The sequence below is a fragment of the Dendropsophus ebraccatus genome, chromosome 1 (assembly GCF_027789765.1).
Source record: "Dendropsophus ebraccatus isolate aDenEbr1 chromosome 1, aDenEbr1.pat, whole genome shotgun sequence".
Taxonomy (NCBI): domain Eukaryota; kingdom Metazoa; phylum Chordata; class Amphibia; order Anura; family Hylidae; genus Dendropsophus; species Dendropsophus ebraccatus.
Genome location: NC_091454.1, coordinates 12,301,940 through 12,324,505, shown reverse-complemented (window position 1 = coordinate 12,324,505; position 22,566 = coordinate 12,301,940). Strand labels below are relative to the sequence as shown.

The 22,566-nt window shown below is 44.6% G+C and overlaps 2 protein-coding genes across 8 annotated transcripts in view; both read right to left on the bottom strand.

Moving 5' to 3' along the window:
* Nucleotides 1–11,319, bottom strand: part of BRAF (B-Raf proto-oncogene, serine/threonine kinase) — a 60,185-nt gene extending 48,866 nt beyond the window's left edge. For 4 of the 6 annotated variants that reach the window (XM_069967331.1, XM_069967346.1, XM_069967340.1 and 1 more), the window contains exon 1: nt 11,093–11,319. In XM_069967331.1, coding sequence (XP_069823432.1) covers nt 11,093–11,215 — 123 coding nt within the window. In that variant the 5' untranslated portion in view covers nt 11,216–11,319. Of the gene's footprint in view, nt 1–8,367; nt 8,412–11,092 lie in introns of those variants that run through there. The other 2 variants (XM_069967368.1, XM_069967360.1) reach the window with 2 other exon arrangements.
* A 2,225-nt stretch (nt 11,320–13,544) lies between these two features.
* On the bottom strand, nt 13,545–22,022 carry MRPS33 (mitochondrial ribosomal protein S33). Of its 2 annotated transcripts, none has more exons than XM_069952197.1 (3): nt 21,915–22,022; nt 16,929–17,159; nt 13,545–13,832 (listed from the first exon to the last, which is right to left on the bottom strand). In XM_069952197.1, the coding sequence occupies exons 1-3, from the start codon at nt 21,992–21,994 to the stop codon at nt 13,730–13,732; spliced, it is 414 nt and encodes a 137-aa protein (XP_069808298.1). In that variant the 5' UTR covers nt 21,995–22,022; the 3' UTR covers nt 13,545–13,729. The 2 variants fall into 2 exon arrangements, with proteins under 2 accessions (XP_069808298.1, XP_069808307.1); XM_069952206.1 differs by having other exon boundaries at nt 21,854–21,928.
* Between the last annotated feature and the right edge of the window lie 544 nt (nt 22,023–22,566).

Below are 22,566 nucleotides of genomic sequence, written 5' to 3'. Positions count from 1 at the left end.
GATCTTGGGGGGTTCCATTGATCATATGTTTATCCTGGACTCTCCTCTTATATAGGAGAGATCTGTAAGCAGACACAATGAAGCGTCGGACACAACACCTGACACCTTTGTGTCTGGCTGGAGGATTAATAGTCAGGACTGCAGCTGTGGGGTGGATCCAGGTTTGCCGCTCACTATTCCCAGACTTATTGTCAGCCTTTCCTTCCCCCCCGTGAGGCCTCAGTCAGCAATACTGAACCACAAAGCTCGTAGGAACCATCTCAGACGTATTGTCCTTTATTAGGGAGAGCAAACACCTACTCTGCAAGGTAGTACGAAAGCTCAAAATACCTCAAACTCCATATACAAAGAGCAAATGCACCAGTCCTGCGTAAGCCAATGTCAGGTGGCTGCTGTAAAGCTGAACATTAGCCTCCATATTATGAATTGGGATCTTATTGGCTAGGGCTACCTGGTTGCACGACACTTGTTGGTGAATAGAGTTTCATTGCACCTTCCAGATAGTGTGACTGAGAGAGTCCAAAAAAATCCATTCTTGGTGGACTTTAGGTCCCAGGTAGCAGGAAGTTCTCCCAACCATACACTGCTGGTGGATTTTATGCCCATTGAAGTTAATAGGGACAATCCAAAAACAATGCAAGACATCTTCTCCACTTGCCTTCTACCACAGCTGGAGTAAGATTTTCCTGACCCGTCTGGAGTATCTGCAGCATTACAATCTGATGTAAATTTACCCTTGGGGGTATGCCAAAATGAGTGTGCTTCTCCGTCTCATTACAAGTCCAATTTTTTGCCATTTTCACTTTTTAGTTCAGTTTTACACTGCAGGTAAAAGCAGGTTGGCTAATGCCGACAGATGACTGGTTGGCTCATGAACTACCCAAAGAGCCTGAACGCCATATGGATATACTCAGTATATGACCGAGCCTGTGTGTTGGCCTGCAGGGACGTCATGGGGATTAAGGTGTTGTTCATCCATGGATATGGAGGAGACTCATAACAGGATCTGTCAACACTTGACTGTTGACCGTTTTCAAGTAACCGGCAAAGTACTGTAACACGGTTCATGGTCCAGTGAGGCATGTAGGTCTGGAGGTGGAGGGAGGTTGCTGTTGCTTTAAGACCCTGTGAATAATTCTTTAAAGGGATTCAGACCAATTCAGACTACGATTCTATACACCACTGAATCGTCCAGCAACCCGAATATATCCAGCTCTAGCCAACTGAGGTCCATCAAAGACCCCAAATACATCCTGAAATAGCCAAGTGTGGTCCATCAAAGACCCCAAATACATCCAGAAATAGCCAAGTGTGGTCCATCAAAGACCCCAAACACATCCAGAAATAGCCAAGTGTGGTCCAAAGACCCCAAATACATCCAGAAATAGCCAAGTGTGGCCCAAAGACCCCAAATACATCCAGAAATAGCCAAGTGTGGTCCAAAGACCCCAAATACATCCAGAAATAGCCAAGTATGGTCCATCAAAGATCCCAAATACATCCAGAAATAGCCAAGTATGGTCCATCAAAGACCCCAAATACATCCAGAAATAGCCAAGTGTGGTCCATCAAAGACCCCAAATACATCCAGAAATAGCCAAGTGTGGTCCATCAAAGACCCCAAATACATCCAGAAATAGCCAAGTGTGGTCCATCAAAGACCCCAAATACATCCAGAAATAGCCAAGTATGGACCATCAAAGACCCTAAGGGCAGTTTACATGGCCCAATATAAAGGAGCAAGCAAACGCCAACCTGTCAGGTCAGCGCTCACTTGCTCCTCATTCCTCGCTCGATATCTGTGCATGTAATGGCAGGGGTGGAGGGGCTGCCCGGACAACCCTTAGATCATACGGGTGTTCTGTAGAAGTTAAAGGCGTTCCTATTACACAGTTACGGACAGCAGATCGTTGCTATCGCTGTAGCTTTGATAGGTCATGTTTTGAGACAACGATCAGCCAACACTGTGCATGAAAGATGATCGTTGCCCAAGTGTATTCTGCTCCAGCCAAGTGTAGACCATCAAAGATCCTAAGTATATCTAGTTCTAGCTATTCATCAAAATATAAACTTTGGATCCTTATGATCTGATGGTATGAAAGGAACGCAAGGAAATGGGAGTTTATTGAAAGATGGAGGTCACATCCATGAGTGGGCCATGACAACCATCAAGGGTTTGGTCCATTGGCCTTTGAGTATGACTTCCATTAATGGTCTCCAGTGAGTTCCTTAGATTTTAGATTATAGACCCCCCCCCCAGGAACCCCACGCAAGCCCCCCATTGGGAAGGTCTTCACAATTCCTAACTACATACTGATATAAGTTTCATCTTATTTTGGACATCTAATGGAAGACCTGGTTCATTGTAAAGGGCAAGTCTACTTTGAAAGACGACAATGGCGGGAGCCATGAACACTGCACTGGTCACCAAGGTTCCCAACACACACCCTTCTTCGTGGTTTCCATGTTCCCCATCTCCATTGAACACCATCCAATGATTCGATGAAGAGGATAACTCTTTGGTCTGGTCACCTGAGCGTCAAGTTTTTATTGATCCAAAAGCCATTTGCATATTTCCTTTGCAGGCTTCAGTATCTTCAGAAAGTCTTAAGAAGCCCAAACACACAAGAGCAAAGTCATCCGGGACCCTCTGATTTTGTCAGGACTGTGGTGTATCAGGGCCAAGCGACTCTTTGTGACTCTAAGTCGATGTGGCCTGTTCAGCTGGTATTCATCCTGTGTAATAGTCTCTACTTCCCTCTCCCTGCATGGTTGGCCTACCAGAGACAGTGGATGAGAGGAATGGCCGTCTACTGATTCAGGTGCATTCAGGTGGCAATCATTGAAGGTGTACGTGAAGCATTAAAGAGGTATTCCATCTGCCCTTTTTAACCCCTATCCATGGGACCAGGAGATAACTGATCGGTGCGGGTCCCCGTCATCTCGAGAAGGTTGGCACAATGGTAAATCGGAGAACGAATGGACTACTGCGTACCCGTGGTCTTACCTCCAGTGATCAGCTTGAGATTGGACAGAGGGGGATAACAAGATCACATGGGAATACCCTTATGCAACAGCCGTAAAGTGTTCAGCCGATAGCTCTTCCGCACCAAATGGGCCGCACTCAGCTGAGCGTGCATGTGTTCAGAGTGAGAAAGTCGCAGGCAGACGCCTCAGGTAACGTTTTTATCTTCTTAAAAGGGGTTGAAATGTTTTCAAATCAACTGGTGTCAGAAAAGTATACAGATTTGTAAAATCTCCAGTCTTTCAGTATGTATCAGCTGCTGTATGTCCTGCAGGAAGTGGTGTATTCTCTTCAGTCTGACAGTGCTCTCTGCTGCCATCTCTGTCCATGTCAGGAACTGTCCAGAGCAGCAGCAAATCCCCATAGAAAGCCTTTCCTGCTCTGGACAGTTCCCGACACGGACAGAGGTGGCACTGTGTCAATAATTAGATTGCTCATACAGATACAGGTCAATGCAGTGCATATGTACTGCATTGACTCAAGAGATCTGGACCAGTACAGCCTGCAGGGCATGCTTGAGAAAGAGATTATTCTCGAAACGTCGCTACACAGCATGTGAACGTGGACGTTCTGTCAAGACCCTGTTCCGAATGGACCTAAAGAGCTCTGTATGAGCCGTGGACTTTATTACTTCCCCGTTTACAACGCTATTTGCTAAGTGGTGAAATGTCTATTGCATGTAAGAACTGAAAATGTTTATATATATATATATATATATATATATATATATATATATATATATATATATAAAAAATATTGCATTGGAACTTTTTTCGTGTGTGTTTACATTAGACATATTTTCTGGGGTGGCAGCAGGCCCTTATTTACACGGAAGTGGCAGATGAATTTATTTATTACAGCCTGCAGGGCATACAGCACCTGATAGAACTGGAAGGCTGGAGTTTTCTAAACATATAACTTTCTGACACTGGTTAGTTTAAAAGATTTTTTTACCCTTTATTATTAATCAAGATCATACAGGTAGGTTTCCTGCTGAGATGTAGACTGAACAGAAGGGATAAAGATACTGGTTATAATATGTCTGGGCAGCCATCTTTCCTCAGACCTTGTGGATCTAGATAGTTTCTTATGGTGCGTTTACACAGACAGATTTATCTGACAGATCCTTGAAGCCAAAGCCAGGAACAGACTATAAACAAGGATCAGGTCATAAAGGAAAGACTGAGATTTCCCCTCTTTTCAAATCCATTCCTGGCTTTGGCTTCCAAAATCTGCCAGATAAATCTGTCTGTGTAAACGTACCCTTATGCTAGGTTTACACGGAGCGATAATTCGCCCGATCGTACGATTAACGATTTCGAAGTAACAATTTTTTTTTATAACGATCAACGTTTAGATGGAACGATATATCGTACAGAAAATTCGTTTTGCGATCGCTTAAGCCTATCTCGCACATAGGAAAAATCAGTGAACGACTGTTTACACGGAACGATCGGCGAATTTTTTGCGAATGAACAACAACGATTTATTAACATGTTCAAAGATCAAAATGAATGATTTTTAGCTAATCGCTTGATCGCTCGCTGCGTTGCGCATTAACGATTTTTCTTACGATTTATTAGTCTAAACGCTGATCGTTATAAAAACCAAATCGTTGCTTCAAAATCGTTAAACGATCGATTGGGCGAATTATCGCTCTGTGTAAACGTAGCATTAGTCTTCAGGGCATCTCAGCCCTATCCTACAAGACTTCCAAGACGGAGCTTCACGAGAAGACCACAAACAACACAATCTCCTAAGAAGAGTGTCAGCTGTTGGCTCCGATAAGCCGCGTCCTATCCCCAAGTGCAGATGGATCCCACCGGGAGTATCCGAGTACGCTACGACGATACAAACAGGAATACAGCCTCATAATGGGGAATAATTGCGCGGCGGCCGGTGACACCTGGTCACGACTCTGAAAGTCACATGATAAGGCTCAGGTAGTGCTTCCTGTCTGCCATTAGAGTTGTAAAAACAATAGAAACAATAGTAATTTTTGCTTAAAACATGCCATGAAACCAGAAGACAAATTATATGTGTGGTGAAAAAAACATTTGGGAAGGGTTTGTTTTTACGCCGTTCGCCCTGGGGTAAAACTGACTTGTTATATATGTTCCTCAAGTCAGTACGGTTACGACTATATGTAACTTGCATAACTTATTTTATTTGATGGCTTTTAAAAAATTAAAACCTTGTTAAAAAAAAAAATGTTCCTTAAAATTGCTCCATTCCCAGGCTTATAGCGCTTTTATCCTTTGGTCTATGTGTGAGGTGCCATTTTTTTCGCCATGATGTGTTCTTTCTATCGGTACCTTGATCGCGCATATAAGGCTTTTTGATCGCTTTTTATTACAATTTTTTTGGATTTGATGGGACCAAAAATGCGCAATTATGCACTCTGGTATTTTTTTGTGGCTTATGTCGTTTACCGTACGAGATCAGGAATGTGATAATTTAATTATTCAGGTGAATATGCACGCGGCGATACCAAACAGGTTTATTTATTTATAAAATGGGGAAAGGGGGGTGATTCTGACTTTTATTAGGGGAGGGGATTTTTTTTATTTATTTTTTTTTTACACACATACTAGAAGTCCCCCTGGGGTTAGAGTCATCCCCCCTAGGGGACTTCTAATATCACTACACTGATCTCTCATGAAGATCTATGTAATATCGATATACTGCATAGATCAATGAGATAGATGTTCTATTGTTCTTGGCTGCTGCAGCCAAGAGCAATAGATTACAGAGCCGGGATCAGCGCCATTATGGCACAGACCACCGGCCAGATAGGGAGCAGGGACCGTTCCTCCGTGATCTGGGGGTCCCGCCACTAGACCACCAGGTATGGGGGAGAACAAGCATTTAGATGCAGCTGTCAACTTTGACAGCTGCATCTAAATGCCTAATTAGTGGCTAATAGTCAAGGTCCTGGGCTGCATATAGCAACCGGGATCGCGGCGGTTCAGAGCGGGCAGCCCCCCTCTGAACTCCCCTAGCGATGCCAAGAGGTACAGTTACGTCCTGGGTCGTCTAGGGGTTAAGGGGTGCTATGGCAAAAATTTCTTTAAAATTAACTGGTTTCAGAAAGTTTATATAGGATTTGGAATTTACTTCCATTAAAAAAAAGACATCCAGTCCTCCAGTACTTATCAGCTGCTGTATGTGTTGCGTGAAGTATATTACTCTTTCCAGTCTGACACAGTGCTCTCTGCTGCCACCTCCGTCCATGTCAGGAACTGTCCAGAGCAGCAGAAAATCCCCATAGAAAAAAGTTCCTGACATGGACAGAGGTGGCAGCAGAGAGCACTGTGTCAGAGTGGAAAGAATAAACTACTTCCTGCAGGACATACAGCAGCTGATAAGTATAGTAAGTCCACTCAGATCCCGCCTCATTCACTGAGTGGCTGAGCGTACCTGAGACGTCAAGTGGCCGGGAACCGGGCACCGGAGCGCCACAATGCGGGACCCGCCGCTGGAACAGAGGTGGTGAGTGGACGTCTTTTCCCTCGGCCACCTCCTCCCCGATCCCAGCAAAAAAAAGTGTCTCTCCCCCCCCCCCCCCCGCTGGAGTACCCCTTCAACTATTATACATTTAAAGGGGTTGTTCATATCAACTGGTGCCAGACATTTGTAATTTACTTCTATTAAAAAAAAAAAAAATCTCCGGGTCTTCCAGTACTTATCAGCTGCTGTATGTCATGCAGGTAGTGGGGTATTCTTTCCAGTCTGGAGAGTAGGAGAAGATTTCTATGAGGATTTGCTACTGCTCTGGACAGTTCCTGACATGGACAGAGGTGGCAGCAGAGAGCACAAGAATACACTACTTACTGCAGGGCATACAGCAGCTGATAAGTAGTGGAAGACTGCAGATTTTTTTTTAATATAAGTAAACTACAAATCTCTGTCACTTTCTGGCATTAGTTGATATGAACAACCCCTTTAAATGTATAATAGTGAAAGTGCCAGAGATTTGTCATTTACTTCTATTAAAAAAAAAAATTTCCAGTCTTCCACTACTTGCTCTCTGCTGCCACTTCTGTTCATGTCAGGAACTGTCCAGAGCAGCAAATCCCCATAGGAAACCTCTCCTGCTCTCCAAACTGGAATGAATACCCCACTACCTGCATGACATACAGCAGCTGATAAGTACAGGAAGACTGGAGATTTTTTTAATAGAAGTCAATTACAAATCTCTGGCACTTTCTAGGACCCGCTGACCTGAAAGAAAATCTTTTTTTTGGTGAACAACCCCTTTAAAGGGGAGTCTCTTGATGATCTGTTTTGGGCATAGATCATCGATATCAGATAGTCGGGGATCTAACGGCAGCCCATAAATTTGGTAGTGGACGGGCTCGGTACTACATACCCCCCGCTTCTTCTATGAGCAGAGTAATGCCCCCCACCCCTATTGATATTAAAAGACCACTTGACTATAATAGTGAAAAGCCTGGCCATGGACGGACAACATAGGAAACATGGACGTCGTTCGTATCCCATCATGTTGTCTCCATAGATGTGGTGCTGGTCTATGGCGGGTTAGCGGGGATGACATCTCCACCTAACGGAGACCAACGGACTATTCTATACCCAGTCAACTCCCTTAAAATGGGTTATCACAGCGCCACCCCCATCACCAGGTTGTGTGTGGTATTACAATTCAGCTCCATTCACTTCAATGGAACCGAGCTTCGATACCGTACCCAATCTGAAGACAGGAGTGGCGCTGCTTTCAGAAGGAAGCAGGCATAATTTTTTTTCCAATCCTGGATTACCCCTTTAAAAGTGGTTGCTCACCCCCCAAAAAATTCTTTTTAAATCAACTGGTGTCAAATTACAAATCTATATAATTTTCTATTTCTATATAAAAATCTCCAGTCTTCCAATACTTATCAGCTGCTGTATGTCCTGCAGGAAGAGGTGTATTCTTGTGCTCTCTGCTGCCACCTCTGTCCATGTCAGGAACTGTCCAGAGCAGGAGGGGATTTGCTGCTGCTCTGGACAGTTCCTGACATGGACAGAGGGGGCAGCAAAGACTGGAAACAGTACACCACTTTCTGCAGGACGTACAGCAGCTGATAAGTACTGGAAAACTAGAGATTTTTTTAAATAGAAGTAAATTACAAATCTCTGGCACCAGCTGATTTACAAGAAAAAAGAATTTCGGTGAACAACCCCTTTAAGGAAGATCAACATACGATCTGTCTAGAGGGAGTCCATGGGGCCGGCTACTATGGAGGGGGCTAGGAGAGGATGGGATATGATCAGTAAACTGACCCGGGTGGCCATAAACCTGGATGGACAATGTGGCTGTTGCCTGCATTCTAATAAGAAGTCACCAGTAGTCTATCAGGTTGCCAGGGGCAACAGACGCCATTGATCAGACTGGAACTCCTACTGTCCAATCAGGAGGCAGCATTCGTTAGCGTAGAGAAGGCCTGAACATAAGCGCTGCGCTCTGATTGGCTGCTGAGAACAGAGCTCGTATTGTCCAATCAGAGGGCAGCTTTTAGATTTGAATATAAACACTGTGCTGGGATTGGTTATTAGGGGCAACGGCGAAGCTTCTGGTGTAATAGGAGACAGTTATCACATGACTATGTTATATCACAACGGTATAGATCAGGATGCAAAACTACAACCCCCATGTCATGACATGAAGTTTGCGTTATCGGACATGGAAGGGGGGGGGGGGGGTCATGGAGATAGATATCAATGTCACGACATATCCCATGTCTACAAGCTATATTGTTTACTACTGCAATGCAGTGCGATGTAACCTTCAGTCCGTGATGTCACGACATGACTCTATAATATAATGACATACTATAATCTGACAACATGGACACATAACACTAATATGATAACAAATCAAAGTACTGCCACAATATCACGACACGCTCTCACATATGACAGACGACCCCGATCCAAAGTCATGACATGGATGCTGCATCATCTTCATAGCAATATCATGACACAGGCCTCATATCGTGACCATTAGTCAATGTAACGATGACATGGCATAGACTCACCACACAGCTATATCATGACATGAACATAATCAACTGTCATGACACAAGCCTCATATCATGACCAAGAGTCCATGTAACAATGTTACATGGACATGATAGTCTCATTTGTATCCCTCTATCATGACACAGGCCTCATATCATAACCAATAGTCCATGTAACAATGACATGTTATAGACACACCATAGCGTTATATCATGACATAAACATAATAGTCTCATTTGTATCCCTCTATTATGTTCATGTCATGATATAGCTCTATTGTGTGGCTATAACGTGTCATTGTTACATTGATCATCATATAAGACCTATGTCATGACAACGTGGTCTGTGCCCCTCTATTATGTTCATGTCATGATATAAAGCGAGTCTGTGGTGTGTCTATAACATGTCACTGTTACATGGACTTTGTTATAATAATTTGTTATAATAATTTGTTATAATATGAGGCCTGTGTCATGATAGTCTCATTTGTATCCCTCTATCATGACACAGGCCTCATATCATAACCAATAGTCCATGTAACAATGACATGTTATAGACACACCATAGCTTTATATCATGACATGAACATAATAGAGGGGCACAGACCACAATGTCATGACACAGTCCATGTATTATGACCTATTGGCGACAATGACATGTCATAGCCACACAATAGAGCTATATCATGACATGAACATAACAGAGGAATACAAATCATGACACAGGCCTCATATCATAACCAAGAAGAGTCCATGTAACAATGACATGTTAGAGACACAATAGAGCTATATCATGACATGAACATAACAGAGGGATACAAACCAGACTGTCACTCATATCACGACCAATAGCCAATATGACAATGGAATAACAGATGAATGATGACATGACACAGACACAACAGCTGTATATCACAACATAATAGAGGGACACAGACCACTCTGTCATGACACAGGTTTCATATCGCGACCATAAGTCAATGTAACATTGGAATGACAGATGATGATATGTAACAGAAATACAGGAGCTGTATATCGGGACATAACACATAATAGAGGGTCACACGACAAAGGTTTCATATCACGACAGTAAGTCAGTGTCACATTGGAATGATGATATGTAACAAATACAGTAGCTGTATATCATGACGTGCACATAATATAGGGCCACAAGCCACACTGTCATGACACAGGTCTCGTATCACCACCATAAGTCAATGTAACAATGGAATGACGGATAAATGATATATAACAGAAATACAGTAGCTGTATATCATGACATGCACATAATAGAGGGCCACAAACCACATGACAGAGGTCTCGTATCAAGACCATAAGTCAATGTAACAATGGAATGACAGACGTACGACCATACGTTACAGCCACATAATAGCTGTATATCATGACAGGCACACATAACAGCTGTATATCATGACAGGCACATAATAGCTGTATATCATGACATAAGACATAATAGCTGTATATCATGACCTAACACATAATAGCTGTATATCATGACATAACACATAATAGCTGTATATCGTGACATAACACATAATAGCTGTATATCATGACATAACACATAATAGCTGTATATCGTGACATAACACATAATAGCTGTATATCGTGACATAACACATAATAGCTGTATATCGTGACATAACACATAATAGCTGTATATCGTGACATAACAAATAATAGCTGTATATCCTGACATGACATAATAGAGGGACACAGACCACACTATCATGACATAGGTAACCGAACGTGTCATGAAGAAAGATACTGAGTCATGACATGTACAGAAAACCCCGCAGCCCATAGGCCAATGTCGCGATATCATGTGACAGCCACAACAGTGCAGGATGACAGCTGTCACACAATGCAGAGAATAGGTCCCAGATGACAGCCGGAGACCACAGCGACATATCACGACACACAAGTGCACAATAAACCCCTCCCCCTCCTGTCACGACGTGCACGGGCATCCTCTGTGTGCAGCAGTATCTGACAGGCAGGTCCCCGCTGGCTTTGGGCTGCTCCCCCTCACCTCCTCCGGGTAGCCCCCAGCCGCTGACATCTCCCCGGCTCCGCTCAGGCTCCCGGCCTCGGACTCCAGGTCCCCGTTGAGCAGTGAGGGCCCCTCGGCCGATCCCCCGCTTAGCGCCGCCATCTTGAAGTGATCCGGAGCCGCGGGAGCGAGCACGAAAGACAGGCGGCCCAGCTGGCCGGTGCGTCACCTGAGGGGGCGGGGCCGGAGGGCGGCGTATGCGTACTCGTACACCGTGGACCAATAGGAGGAGAGTAAGGTGTGGTCTAAGCAGTGTGGGTGACGTCACGCAAGGGGAACCCTCGCCTGCTGGTCCCGCCCCCTGCTCAGGTGCAGTGAGCGCGTCCCCGCTGCGGGCCTGACGTCATTGTACCCTGCGGCCGTGACGTCACAGTTCTGCACTTTACTTCCTGACTGAGACTAGGAATGGGAAGTGGGAATTCTAAAGCAAGCAGACCCAAGGAAGGGAGATAATGAGAGGGGCTTACAGATGATAGGTATCTACTGCTTATTATATGGAGAACCACGAATACTGGAGACTGATACTTCTATTACTGCCTGTTACAGGGGAACTCCAACCCCAAAACATAAAGACAACACCCACTACACACACTATATAAAAAATGTAATATGTTACTGCCCCTATATACAGTAATATAACTACTACAATACTGCTCCTATATACAGGAATATAACTACTATAATACTGCCCCCTATATACAAGAATATAACTACTATAATACTGCTCCTATATACAAGAATATAACTACTATAATACTGCTCCTATATACAGGAATATAACTACTACAATACTGCTCCTATATACAGGAATATAACTACTATAATACTGCCCCCTATATACAAGAATATAACTACTATAATACTGCTCCTATATACAAGAATATAACTACTATAATACTGCTCCTATATACAGGAATATAACTACTATAATACTGCTCCTATATACAGGAATATAACTACTATAATACTGCTCCTATATACAGGAATATAACTACTATAATACTGCTCCTATATACAGGAATATAACTACTATAATACTGCCCCCTATATACAAGAATATAACTACTATAATACTGCTCCTATATACAGGAATATAACTACTATAATACTGCCCCCTATATACAAGAATATATCTACTATAATACTGCCCCCTATATACAAGAATATAACTACTATCATACTGCCTCCTATATAAAGGAATATAACTACTATAATACTGCTCCTATATACAAGAATATAACTACTATAATACTGCTCCTATATACAGGAATATAACTACTATAATACTGCCCCTATATACAGGAATATAACTACTATAATACTGCTCCTATATACAGGGATATAACTACTATAATACTGCTCTTATATACAGGAATATAACTACTATAATACTGCCCCCTATATACAGGGATATAACTACTATAATACTGCTCCTATATACAAGAATATATAACTACTATAATACTGCTCCTATATACAAGAATATAACTACTATAATACTGCCCCCTATATACAAGAATATATAACTACTATAATACTGCTCCTATATACAAGAATATAACTACTATAATACTGCTCCTATATACAAGAATATAACTACTATAATACTGCCCCCTATATACAAGAATATAACTACTATAATACTGCTCCTATATACAGGAATATAACCACTATAATACTGCTCTTATATACAGGAATATAACTACTATAATACTGCCCCTATATACAGGAATATAACTACTATAATACTGCTCCTATATACAGGAATATAACTACTATAATACTGCTCCTATATACAGGAATATAACTACTATAATACTGCTCCTATATACAAGAATATAACTACTATAATACTGCTCCTATATACAGGAATATAACTACTATAATACTGCCCCCTATATACAGGAATATAACTACTATAATACTGCTCCTATATACAAGAATATAACTACTATAATACTGCTCCTATATACAAGAATATAACTACTATAATACTGCTCCCTATATACAGGAATATAACTACTATAATACCGCTCCTATATACAGGAATATAACTACTATAATAATGCTCCTATATACAGGAATATAACTACTATAATACTGCTCCTATATACAAGAATATAACTACTATAATACTGCTCCTATATACAGGAATATAACTACTATAATACTGCTCCTATATACAGGAATATAACTACTATAATACTGCTCCTATATACAGGAATATAACCACTATAATACTGCCCCCTATATACAAGAATATAACTACTATAATACTGCTCCCTATATACAGGAATATACTACTATAATACTTCTCCTATATACAAGATTTTTTCCACTATACATTACAGGAGTGCTTGTGGTTAGGGAATATGTCAGATAACCGAGTGAATGGCGGCATTTTAGGTGTAAAGTGACAAACACCTTCAAGTACAGAGAATCTCTTTATTCTACAAGGGAGACGCATATCACAACCCAAAAATTACATGTGTAAAACATGACACCAACATCTTCTCCACAAAAAGGCTCCATGTACTCAGGACAGATCAGCACAGATCCTCTGTGAATTCTGCCCCTTTAAGTGTCCGTCGCTGCATCGCCTGCATGGCAGGAAGCCTATTTCTTCTTCGCTCTCTTGCCTTCACCCTTCTTGGGCGATCCTTTACCGCGCAGTCGCCGCAAACGCTTCATTTCTTCTTTGAAGTCCTCGTGTTCATCCCTGCAAAAAACGAACAAGATCCTTTACCACTCGACCATCCTAAAGCTGATGAAGGCCATGCTTGGCCGAAAAGCGTACTGCTGTAAATATCGATGCATTTCTGCACGGAATAAATCATTGAACTGACTGGTGAGTGCCGGGTTCCTTTATCTACATATTGCTGGAATCTTTCACCACCCCTCCGAGTGCCGTCCTTCTATCTGGACTCCTGTGCAAAAGGGACATATCAGCAGGTTAGATTTGTCTAACCTACTGATAGTTCCCCTTTAACCCCTTATAAGCCATGAGCTATTTTGGAACTTTATGATTAGGAGCACTAAAAAAAAAGATTAAAATAAAAAAAAAGTGATACTCACCCTTCACTGACCATCACTGCTACTTCCCATGACACATTGTCCCCACAGGAACTGCCCACTTAGTCAATTACTTGGCTAGAAGGGGCAATCCCCTTTATATACATTTTTTTAACCCACAGATGTATTTTTGCTTTGTTTTGGGGTACATTTATTTGCGATTCAGCGCTGTACCGAACTGCTGGGTGACCTGTCTTCTCCCTCCCCCCCCCCCCCCCCCCCCGCCACCAATTAGAGAGATCAGCGCCGGGCAGGAGTGCATCACATCCAGATCCCTACATGTAACACCCCATAGGAACTTAGGAACATAGGAACCCCACCCACAACAGGAACTGAAGGACCTGCAGGACCTTCAGTGATGTTCTAGTTATGTGATTAGTCACATGATTGTGAAAAGGGACAACCTGTATTAAATTTCTGTTTGTTTGTGTGTGTGTGTGTGCGACTGTACATTGGTGTTGTAGCACTGTGTGTGCCTGTGGGTATGTTAATGTATTAAAGCTGTGTGTATGATGTAGCAGAGGCTGGGTGGGTATGTATGATGCAGCAGAGGCTGGGTGGGTGGGTATGATGCAGCAGAGGCTGGGTGGGTGGGTATGATGCAGCAGAGGCTGAGTGGGTGGGTATGATGCAGCAGAGGCTGGGTGGGTATGTATGATGCAGCAGAGGCTGGGTGGGTGGGTATGATGCAGCAGAGGCTGGGTGGGTGGGTATGATGCAGCAGAGGCTGGGTGGGTATGTATGATGCAGCAGAGGCTGGGTGGGTGTGTATGATGCAGCAGAGGCTGGGTGGGTGGGTATGATGCAGCAGAGGCTGGGTGGGTGGGTATGATGCAGCAGAGGCTGGGTGGGTGGGTATGATGCAGCAGAGGCTGGGTGGGTGGGTATGATGCAGCAGAGGCTGGGTGGGTGGATATGAAGCAGCAGAGGCTGGGTGGGTAGGTATAAAGCAGCAGAGGGTGGGTGGATATGAAGCAGCAGAGGCTGGGTGGGTGGATATGAAGCAGCAGAGGCTGGGTGGGTGGATATGAAGCAGCAGAGGCTGGGTGGGTGGATATGAAGCAGCAGAGGCTGGGTGGGTGTGTATGATGCAGCAGAGGCTGGGTGGGTGGGTATGATGCAGCAGAGGCTGGGTGGGTGGGTATGATGCAGCAGAGGCTGGGTGGGTGTGTATGATGCAGCAGAGGCTGGGTGGGTGTGTATGATGCAGCAGAGGCTGGGTGGGTGTGTATGAAGCAGCAGAGGCTGGGTAGGTATGAAGCAGCAGAGGCTGGGTGGGTATGTATGATGCAGCAGCAGAGGCTGGGTGGGTATGTATGATGCAGCAGCAGAGGCTGGGTGGGTATGTATGATGCAGCAGCAGAGGCTGGTTGGGTATGTATGATGCAGCAGAGGCTGGTTGGGTATGTATGATGCAGCAGCAGAGGCTGGTTGGGTATGTATGATGCAGCAGCAGAGGCTGGTTGGGTATGTATGATGCAGCAGCAGAGGCTGGGTGGGTATGTATGATGCAGCAGAGCTGTATATTTGTGGGTATATTGTAATTCCACGGAGAGTATTAAAGTGGACTTGTCATTTCAATTAACTTTGACCCCTTCACTGCATTTACCCAACCACTGCCTTAGACCACTAAGTATATTATCATAATTTTTTTCCCTGTTTTTGGTCTAAATCAGAGGTGCGCCTTATAAAGGCAAAACATACGGCAATAATATGTTGACATGTTTTTTTTCTTAATATATTCTTTTACTATTTTTACACAATAAAAACTTATTTTGTTGTTACTTTTTACCTTCCCCCACAGGGGTCTAGGGGACCAGGGGACTGGGGGCTATGCTTCATGTCTGTTTGCTCACATCAGGCTTTAAAATACATAATATCCAAAGCGCGATTGGCCGTTAACCATTATTGCCTCCATGTGAGGCTGTGTTCACACATTCGCAGTTTTGTTGCATTTCTTTCTTTACATTAGAGCCTAGAGGATTATGTAGCTTTGCAGTTTCATGTAAATTGACTGTCCAGGCTTCATTGGATCATTTAGGACGAGAAAAACACTAGTGATGAAGCCCGGTAAGGCCGACCACGTGATGAAGCCCGGTAAGGCCGACCACGTGATGAAGCCCGGTAAGGCCGACCACGTGATGAAGCCCGGTAAGGCCGACCACGTGATGAAGCCCGGTAAGGCCGACCACGTGATGAAGCCCGGTAAGGCCAACCACGTGATGAAGCCCGGTAAGGCCGACCACGTGATGAAGCCCGGTAAGGCCGAAGACGTGATGAAGCCCGGTAAGGCCGATCACGTGATGAAGCCCGGTAAGGCCGATCACGTGATGAAGCCAAGATAGACAACACTGAAGAGCCCATATAATTAGTTGGCCTCTAATTGTGTAAAACATTATTGTTAGTCAGTGGCACTTCTCCCTGTGGGAAGGGTGAGGCAAGTGAAGGGCCACACAAACAATCTGGCTATCATTTGTGTAGCCCTGGCCAGCATCTTAGATCAAGGCTTCTATCAGGCATGGGTCTGGCTTGTAAAAGGTCCCCTGGTGTACAAATGGCAACCTCTAAGGCTGTTGCCCTTGCTAGGCTGGGGGCACCTTGCAGTCTCATAGTGCGGCACTGACTGGGTGACAGATTAAACTCTGTATTGACCTGAGCACCTAAGGGGAAAAACTTAGATGCATTGTGGTTTCCATTTATAACACTAATGCGAACGGAACTGAATCTCCAGCACAGAACTCACCTGTAAAGGCCGAGAAATCTCAGATTTTTCATGAGCGGCCCGTAGATGTGGTGCGGCGGGTACCAGTCGTAAACCCCTTTCCTTTTAGCCAGGGGCTGCTCACTGAAGAGCTTCACTACTTTCATGGAGTAATCGTTGGTCGGCCTCACCACCTCCCCAAAGATTCTGGCGCTGAGCCGAGACATGCGGATGGCGTAACTCGATAGGGAAGACATGGCGAGGTGGCTGTGTCTGTAAAACAGAGAAAGACCATAGGTACTGCGGCCCATAGCAACCATACTCCCCATAGCAACCCCTTCTTCTATATGTGTCCGAGGATATCAGCCATGTCCTCTCTTTCCTCCTCAGTCTCCTCCTGTGTGTAGCTGCAGCAGGACCCTCCCCCCTATAACTTGTCAGACAAAAAGATTGTTTAACCCTGTCCACCCCTTCACTTGGGGTCATATTAGATACATGAGCTCATCTCAGTGATCGGCACTCGACTACAGGGCCTTTACAAGGCTCAATAAGTCATGTGGTCAGGCCATAAAGATAATTACGCAGCCCCTTTAAGGCAATCAGCCATCGGCCACAATTCCCTTCTTACACGGGGAGATGTGTGGCCAACAACTGATGACTTTTTACCCCGAAGAATAAAAATGCAACCCTATTTAAAGGCTATAAAGTGGCCATATTGGTTATATACTGTAATAATATGATAAAGCATTGTTTTATTGTGGAAGGCCACAGTGTTGATACCATGTTCCTGGATGGCAGGAAAAAGACTTTAAAGCGGCTGCAGTGCCGAACAGGCCCCTTTATTCTCAGAGGTCAGACCATCAAGGATCATAAAATAAAGGCCTATCCTAGCTTTATTAGGTAGGATTACGCCTTTAATATAGCATAAACTCCATTGGGATTCTTAAAGAGGTTGTCCAATTAAGAAAAAGGTTTGATTCTCGTGAACTATATCATGAGTCCCCATGGTGACAGCTATATTGTGAACACCTGTCACTAATCTTTATAAAACCTCACATCGGCAGGAAGGCTGCGGCCATGGAGGTGTGAGGTGGACACAGGTGGAGCCCGGGACGGAATTTACAGACATTCCCCGTGCGTCAAAAACTGACATTTACTATATGACAAAGTCTTTAAAGACAAAGTCATAGACTATTAGAGTGACACAGACGAGAAGGGCAGGGCCGGGGTAACCACCTCATCCAGGAATCTGGGGAATCTTTATTAGTTGCAAATCTTCAAGTCAATTCCAAGGAGCCTCGGATACCGTTTCCAATGTGGTCACCAGATCTCCTGACGCTCCTTTCACTTGGTATCGGAACACTGTATTTGATCACCTTCAATAGACCCATAAAGAGTGAATACAGCAGGGACTGAGCATGGGCAAGGGACTCTAATGTGCCCTGGTCAGATACTTAAAGGGGGTACTCTGGGCTGGGGTCATTTTCAGTGTACAGCCGGGGAGAGGGGGTGGATATAGAAGCCGCCGGTCACTTACCTCCCCGGTTCCAGCGCCAGGTCCCGGATCGCGCTGCCCCGTTTTCCCGTCCGGATGCCGCTTCCTGGTCTGAGACGTGACGTCTCAAGGCAGCTCAGTCATTTAGTGGTCGTAGCGGAGTCCCGCCTTGGCCGCTAAATGGCTGAGCTGCCTGTCACGTCTCAAACCGCAGCTCAGACCAGGAAGCGGCAGCCAGACGGGAAAACGGGGCGGCGCGATCCGGGACCTGGCGCTGGAACCGGGGAGGTAAGCGACTGGCGGCTTCCATATCCACCCCCTCTCCCCGGCTGTACACTGAAAATGACCCCCGCCCAGAGTACCTCTTTAACACCTATCCTGGGGTATACCCCTTAATAAACCACGTTCTCATTATTGAGGGTCCGCTTAGTGCTTGTCTTTATACTTACAGATAGTCTTAGACAGCCAAGCAGAAGTGAAGGAGCAAAGAACATCCAAACCTCTGACTAGAGATGAACGCAACTGGCGCATGCTCAAGTCCAAACCTTCTGTATTTGATTACCAGTGGCTGAAGAAGTTGGATGCAGCCCCAGTCATAGGCTATAGGCTGTGTCCATGTTTTCCCGGACCCCCTAGTGCAGCATCGAACTTCTTCAGCTACTGGTAATCAAATTCCAAACAGTCAGACTTCAGCGTGCGCCGGTCGCGCTCATCTCTAGTCTGCACAGATATCATGATGCTCTACTCAAGCAGAAATATTACCTCTTCGGTCCCACAAGAAAGGGCCTCTCTGCAGCCAGCCAGACCCCAGCTCTGTACCCATGAGGGGTATTAAATGGCTGTATACAGAAGGGTAAACTCTTCTCCTGGATTACACTGCCCGATCACAACGAGCACAGATCTGCTAGATGTTAGCGATGTCCATGCAGCCCTTGCTGTATATAGTAAATAATAAACCGTATAGTTAACTCTCCACACTCCCCAGTGTCATCTCCACCCTCCCAGCAGCCACCAGTACAATTTCAGAGCCAGTCTCTGAAGTGATAAGCTGCTCAGCCAATCACTGGTCACAGCGGTCCCGTCGCGGCCAGTGATTGGGTTTATTAGGCAAATATGCCATTATCTGCATTCAAAAAGCTTTTCCCCAGCCCTCCCCCCCTCCTCTCATTTACTGCTCATTATCAGGAAATCTCGACTCATCAGTCTGGCCCTGTGTAACCTATGGAGAGGGGAGGAGGGCGGTGAGAGATTAGTCGCCAGCAGAGAGCAGAAAACAAAGGATTACACAGCAGGACCTGTGTGAATGCCTTTATTTAGAGGTCAGTGCTGACTGTCAGAAGAGATAGCCCGGTGATGTAGCTGTAAATTGACTCTTTGTTGTCCTGTTTTGATGCCTCATCTGCCTCCGCCCCTCCCCTCTGCATAAGAGAACAATGAAGACAGGAGGGAGAGCTTCTAACTGCTTCATGATAAAAATCCATTTTTCGGCTAACCAACTCAATTACAAAGTTTCTTAAAATCGCCAGGACTATTGATTTCTGCAAAAAAAAAATTAAAACGACAGTGACACTTTAAATCCCCTGTCATGTCCTAAGCCTTCTTATGGAGTCAAACACTGACTTGAAAGGGGGGCATCAATAAACTGCTTTGCATATACTTGTTATCCTGAAAGAGATTGGGATTGGGATCCACATAATGTAATGATAGAAACCACTGAGATCCGTTTGGCACGATTCCATCTGGGACAAACCGGGTGAATTAGACTTCAAGTAATGCAGAGGAAAGCACCGGGACCAGGGCGGTGATTAGTCAACCATTTTATTCAGATGCAAAGCGTTTTGGGGGCTGCACTGGCCTCTTTATGAGGGAATTGTGCCAAAGGGATCTACCATCTTTATCATTAGGAGGTGGAAGGCAGCAGTCCATCTGATAGCTCTATGTGCCTATAGTACGACTTGCACAGGTGAGTGTGCACTTTTACAGCCATCTCGCCCACAGATGTAACGTTCAGCACATGCAGCGCCTTTAGTGTTCCCCTTATCTCTCTTCCTATAACATAATGAGACATCCTGGGCGTCATGTAGCGCAACAGCCTAGAAACATAATGGTCATGCATTTTTGGTTTCTTCGTACTAATGCTTATGGAAGGTATGTCGCACACTTCAGCCAAGTGGCTCATGTGACCAGGTGGACCTATCACGGTAGACCTTATAGCCAGACACAAAGTGAATGTCCATTGACACTGAAGAAGAAGGCCTCTAAGATAAGTGTTTATAGCAAATTCAAATTTCTGGTCACTTGTAATTTCCCACAACCAGGAGAGTCTATATGTTCTGGGGGTATGGACCGTAGGAGTCATAGTGGGAATGGCCACCATTAAAGGGGTACTCCAACGAAAATCTTTTTCTTCCAAATCAACCGGTATCAGAAAGATATATAGATTTGTAACTTACTATACTAGTGATAGTGTTGCAGATACGGCGCTAAATGTTTGGCGGGATGTAGCTCGCTGCTAGTGGATGCGATCTGGAGATGTAACTTACTTATGCTGCGTTTACACGGAGCGATAATTCGCCCGATTGTACGATTAACGCTTTCGAAGTAACGATTCTTGTTTAGACGGAACGATATATCGTACAGAAAAATCGTTTTGCGATCGCTTAAGCCTATCTCGCACATAGGTTAAATCGGTGAACGACTGTTTACACGGAACGATCTGCAAATTTTTTGCGAACGACGATTTAAGAACATGTTGTAAGATCAAAATGAACGATTTCTCGCTCGTCGTTTGATCGTTTGGCGCGTTTACACGTACAGTTATCGTTCAAGTTCGATCGTTTTCGTGCAAATTCTAGCGATAATCGTTCCGTGTAAACGCAGCATTAGGTTTCAAAATCTCCTCTCTTCCAGTACTTATCAGCTGCTGTATGTCCTTCTTTCCAGTCTGACACAGTACTCTCTGCTGCCTCCTCTGTCCATGTCAGGAACTGTTTTCTATGGGGATTTACTACTGCTCTGGACAGTTCCTGACATGGACAGAGGTGGCAGCAGAGAGCACTGTGTCAGACTGGAAAGAATACACCACTTCCTGCAGGACATACAGCAGCTCATAAGTAATGGAAGACTGGAGATTTTTAAATAGAGGTAAATTACAAATCTATACACTGATCTAAAACAATAGACTCCTCTCCAACCCATTGCCCCCAGATGGCTATCAGCAGGGCATGATGGGAGTTGTAGTTTTGCACCACCTAATGCAATAGTCTCCAATCCAGAAACCTGTCAGTGCATGATGGGAGTTGTAGTTTTAAGATGTATATGATGATCACACCATATAATAACTAACACATCCCAATAATCTTTCTATGAGCCCATAAGTGTCAATGACACCCACTATAAAGGTGTCACAAGTCACCGGATCACCCTGTATATGACTCCCTAATCTTCTGCAGTCAGAAAGGCTGACACTCACCCAGGACCGGCGCCCTCCCGCAACGAAAGGGTTAACTCCTCGCCCTAGAACCACTTCTTACCTGGGTGACCTCTCCACTGCCTCCCATGCAGCCTGCCTGCCCCGGAAGTGCTTGTCTAACCGGATCTCGGCAGTGCGCATGCGCCGCTCTCTCACACGGCGGCGGCCAGGGTTGCCGGGCAACGGGTTTTCCTCCTGACGCCGCTTGACTCCTGTAATGACGTCAGTCAGCGCGGTCACGTGGCCGGCTCTTTGTAGCCTGTGTGTGACGCAGCCTGTCCCAGATAAATAGATAACAAGCAGCTAGATAGGAGAGAGAGAGAAATACAGAGAGGAAGACGGCAGTAAAGGCAAAAATGGAGCCGTTGCCCATAGCAACCTCTTATTGCTTTCATTTCCCAATGGGCTTTTGGTTGCTATGGGCAACTGCTCCAGCTCTTTGCACTACTTTTACCCTACATGAGTATTGCAGGTGCCATTCACAAATCTATAGCTGATTATATACTTTAAGTGACTGGCAGCTCGGGGATGGGGAATAGCATTGAGGGGATCTGTCAAACTGTTCGGGTTCCGCAGCGTTACCTGAACAGTCGCCATTTGATTCCCCCCGCAGCTGGAGAATTGGATGCCGCTGTAGGGCTGCCTGGAAAACATGGATACAGCTTATGGCCTATAGCTGTATCCTTGTTTTCCATAACTCCCTACACAAAAAG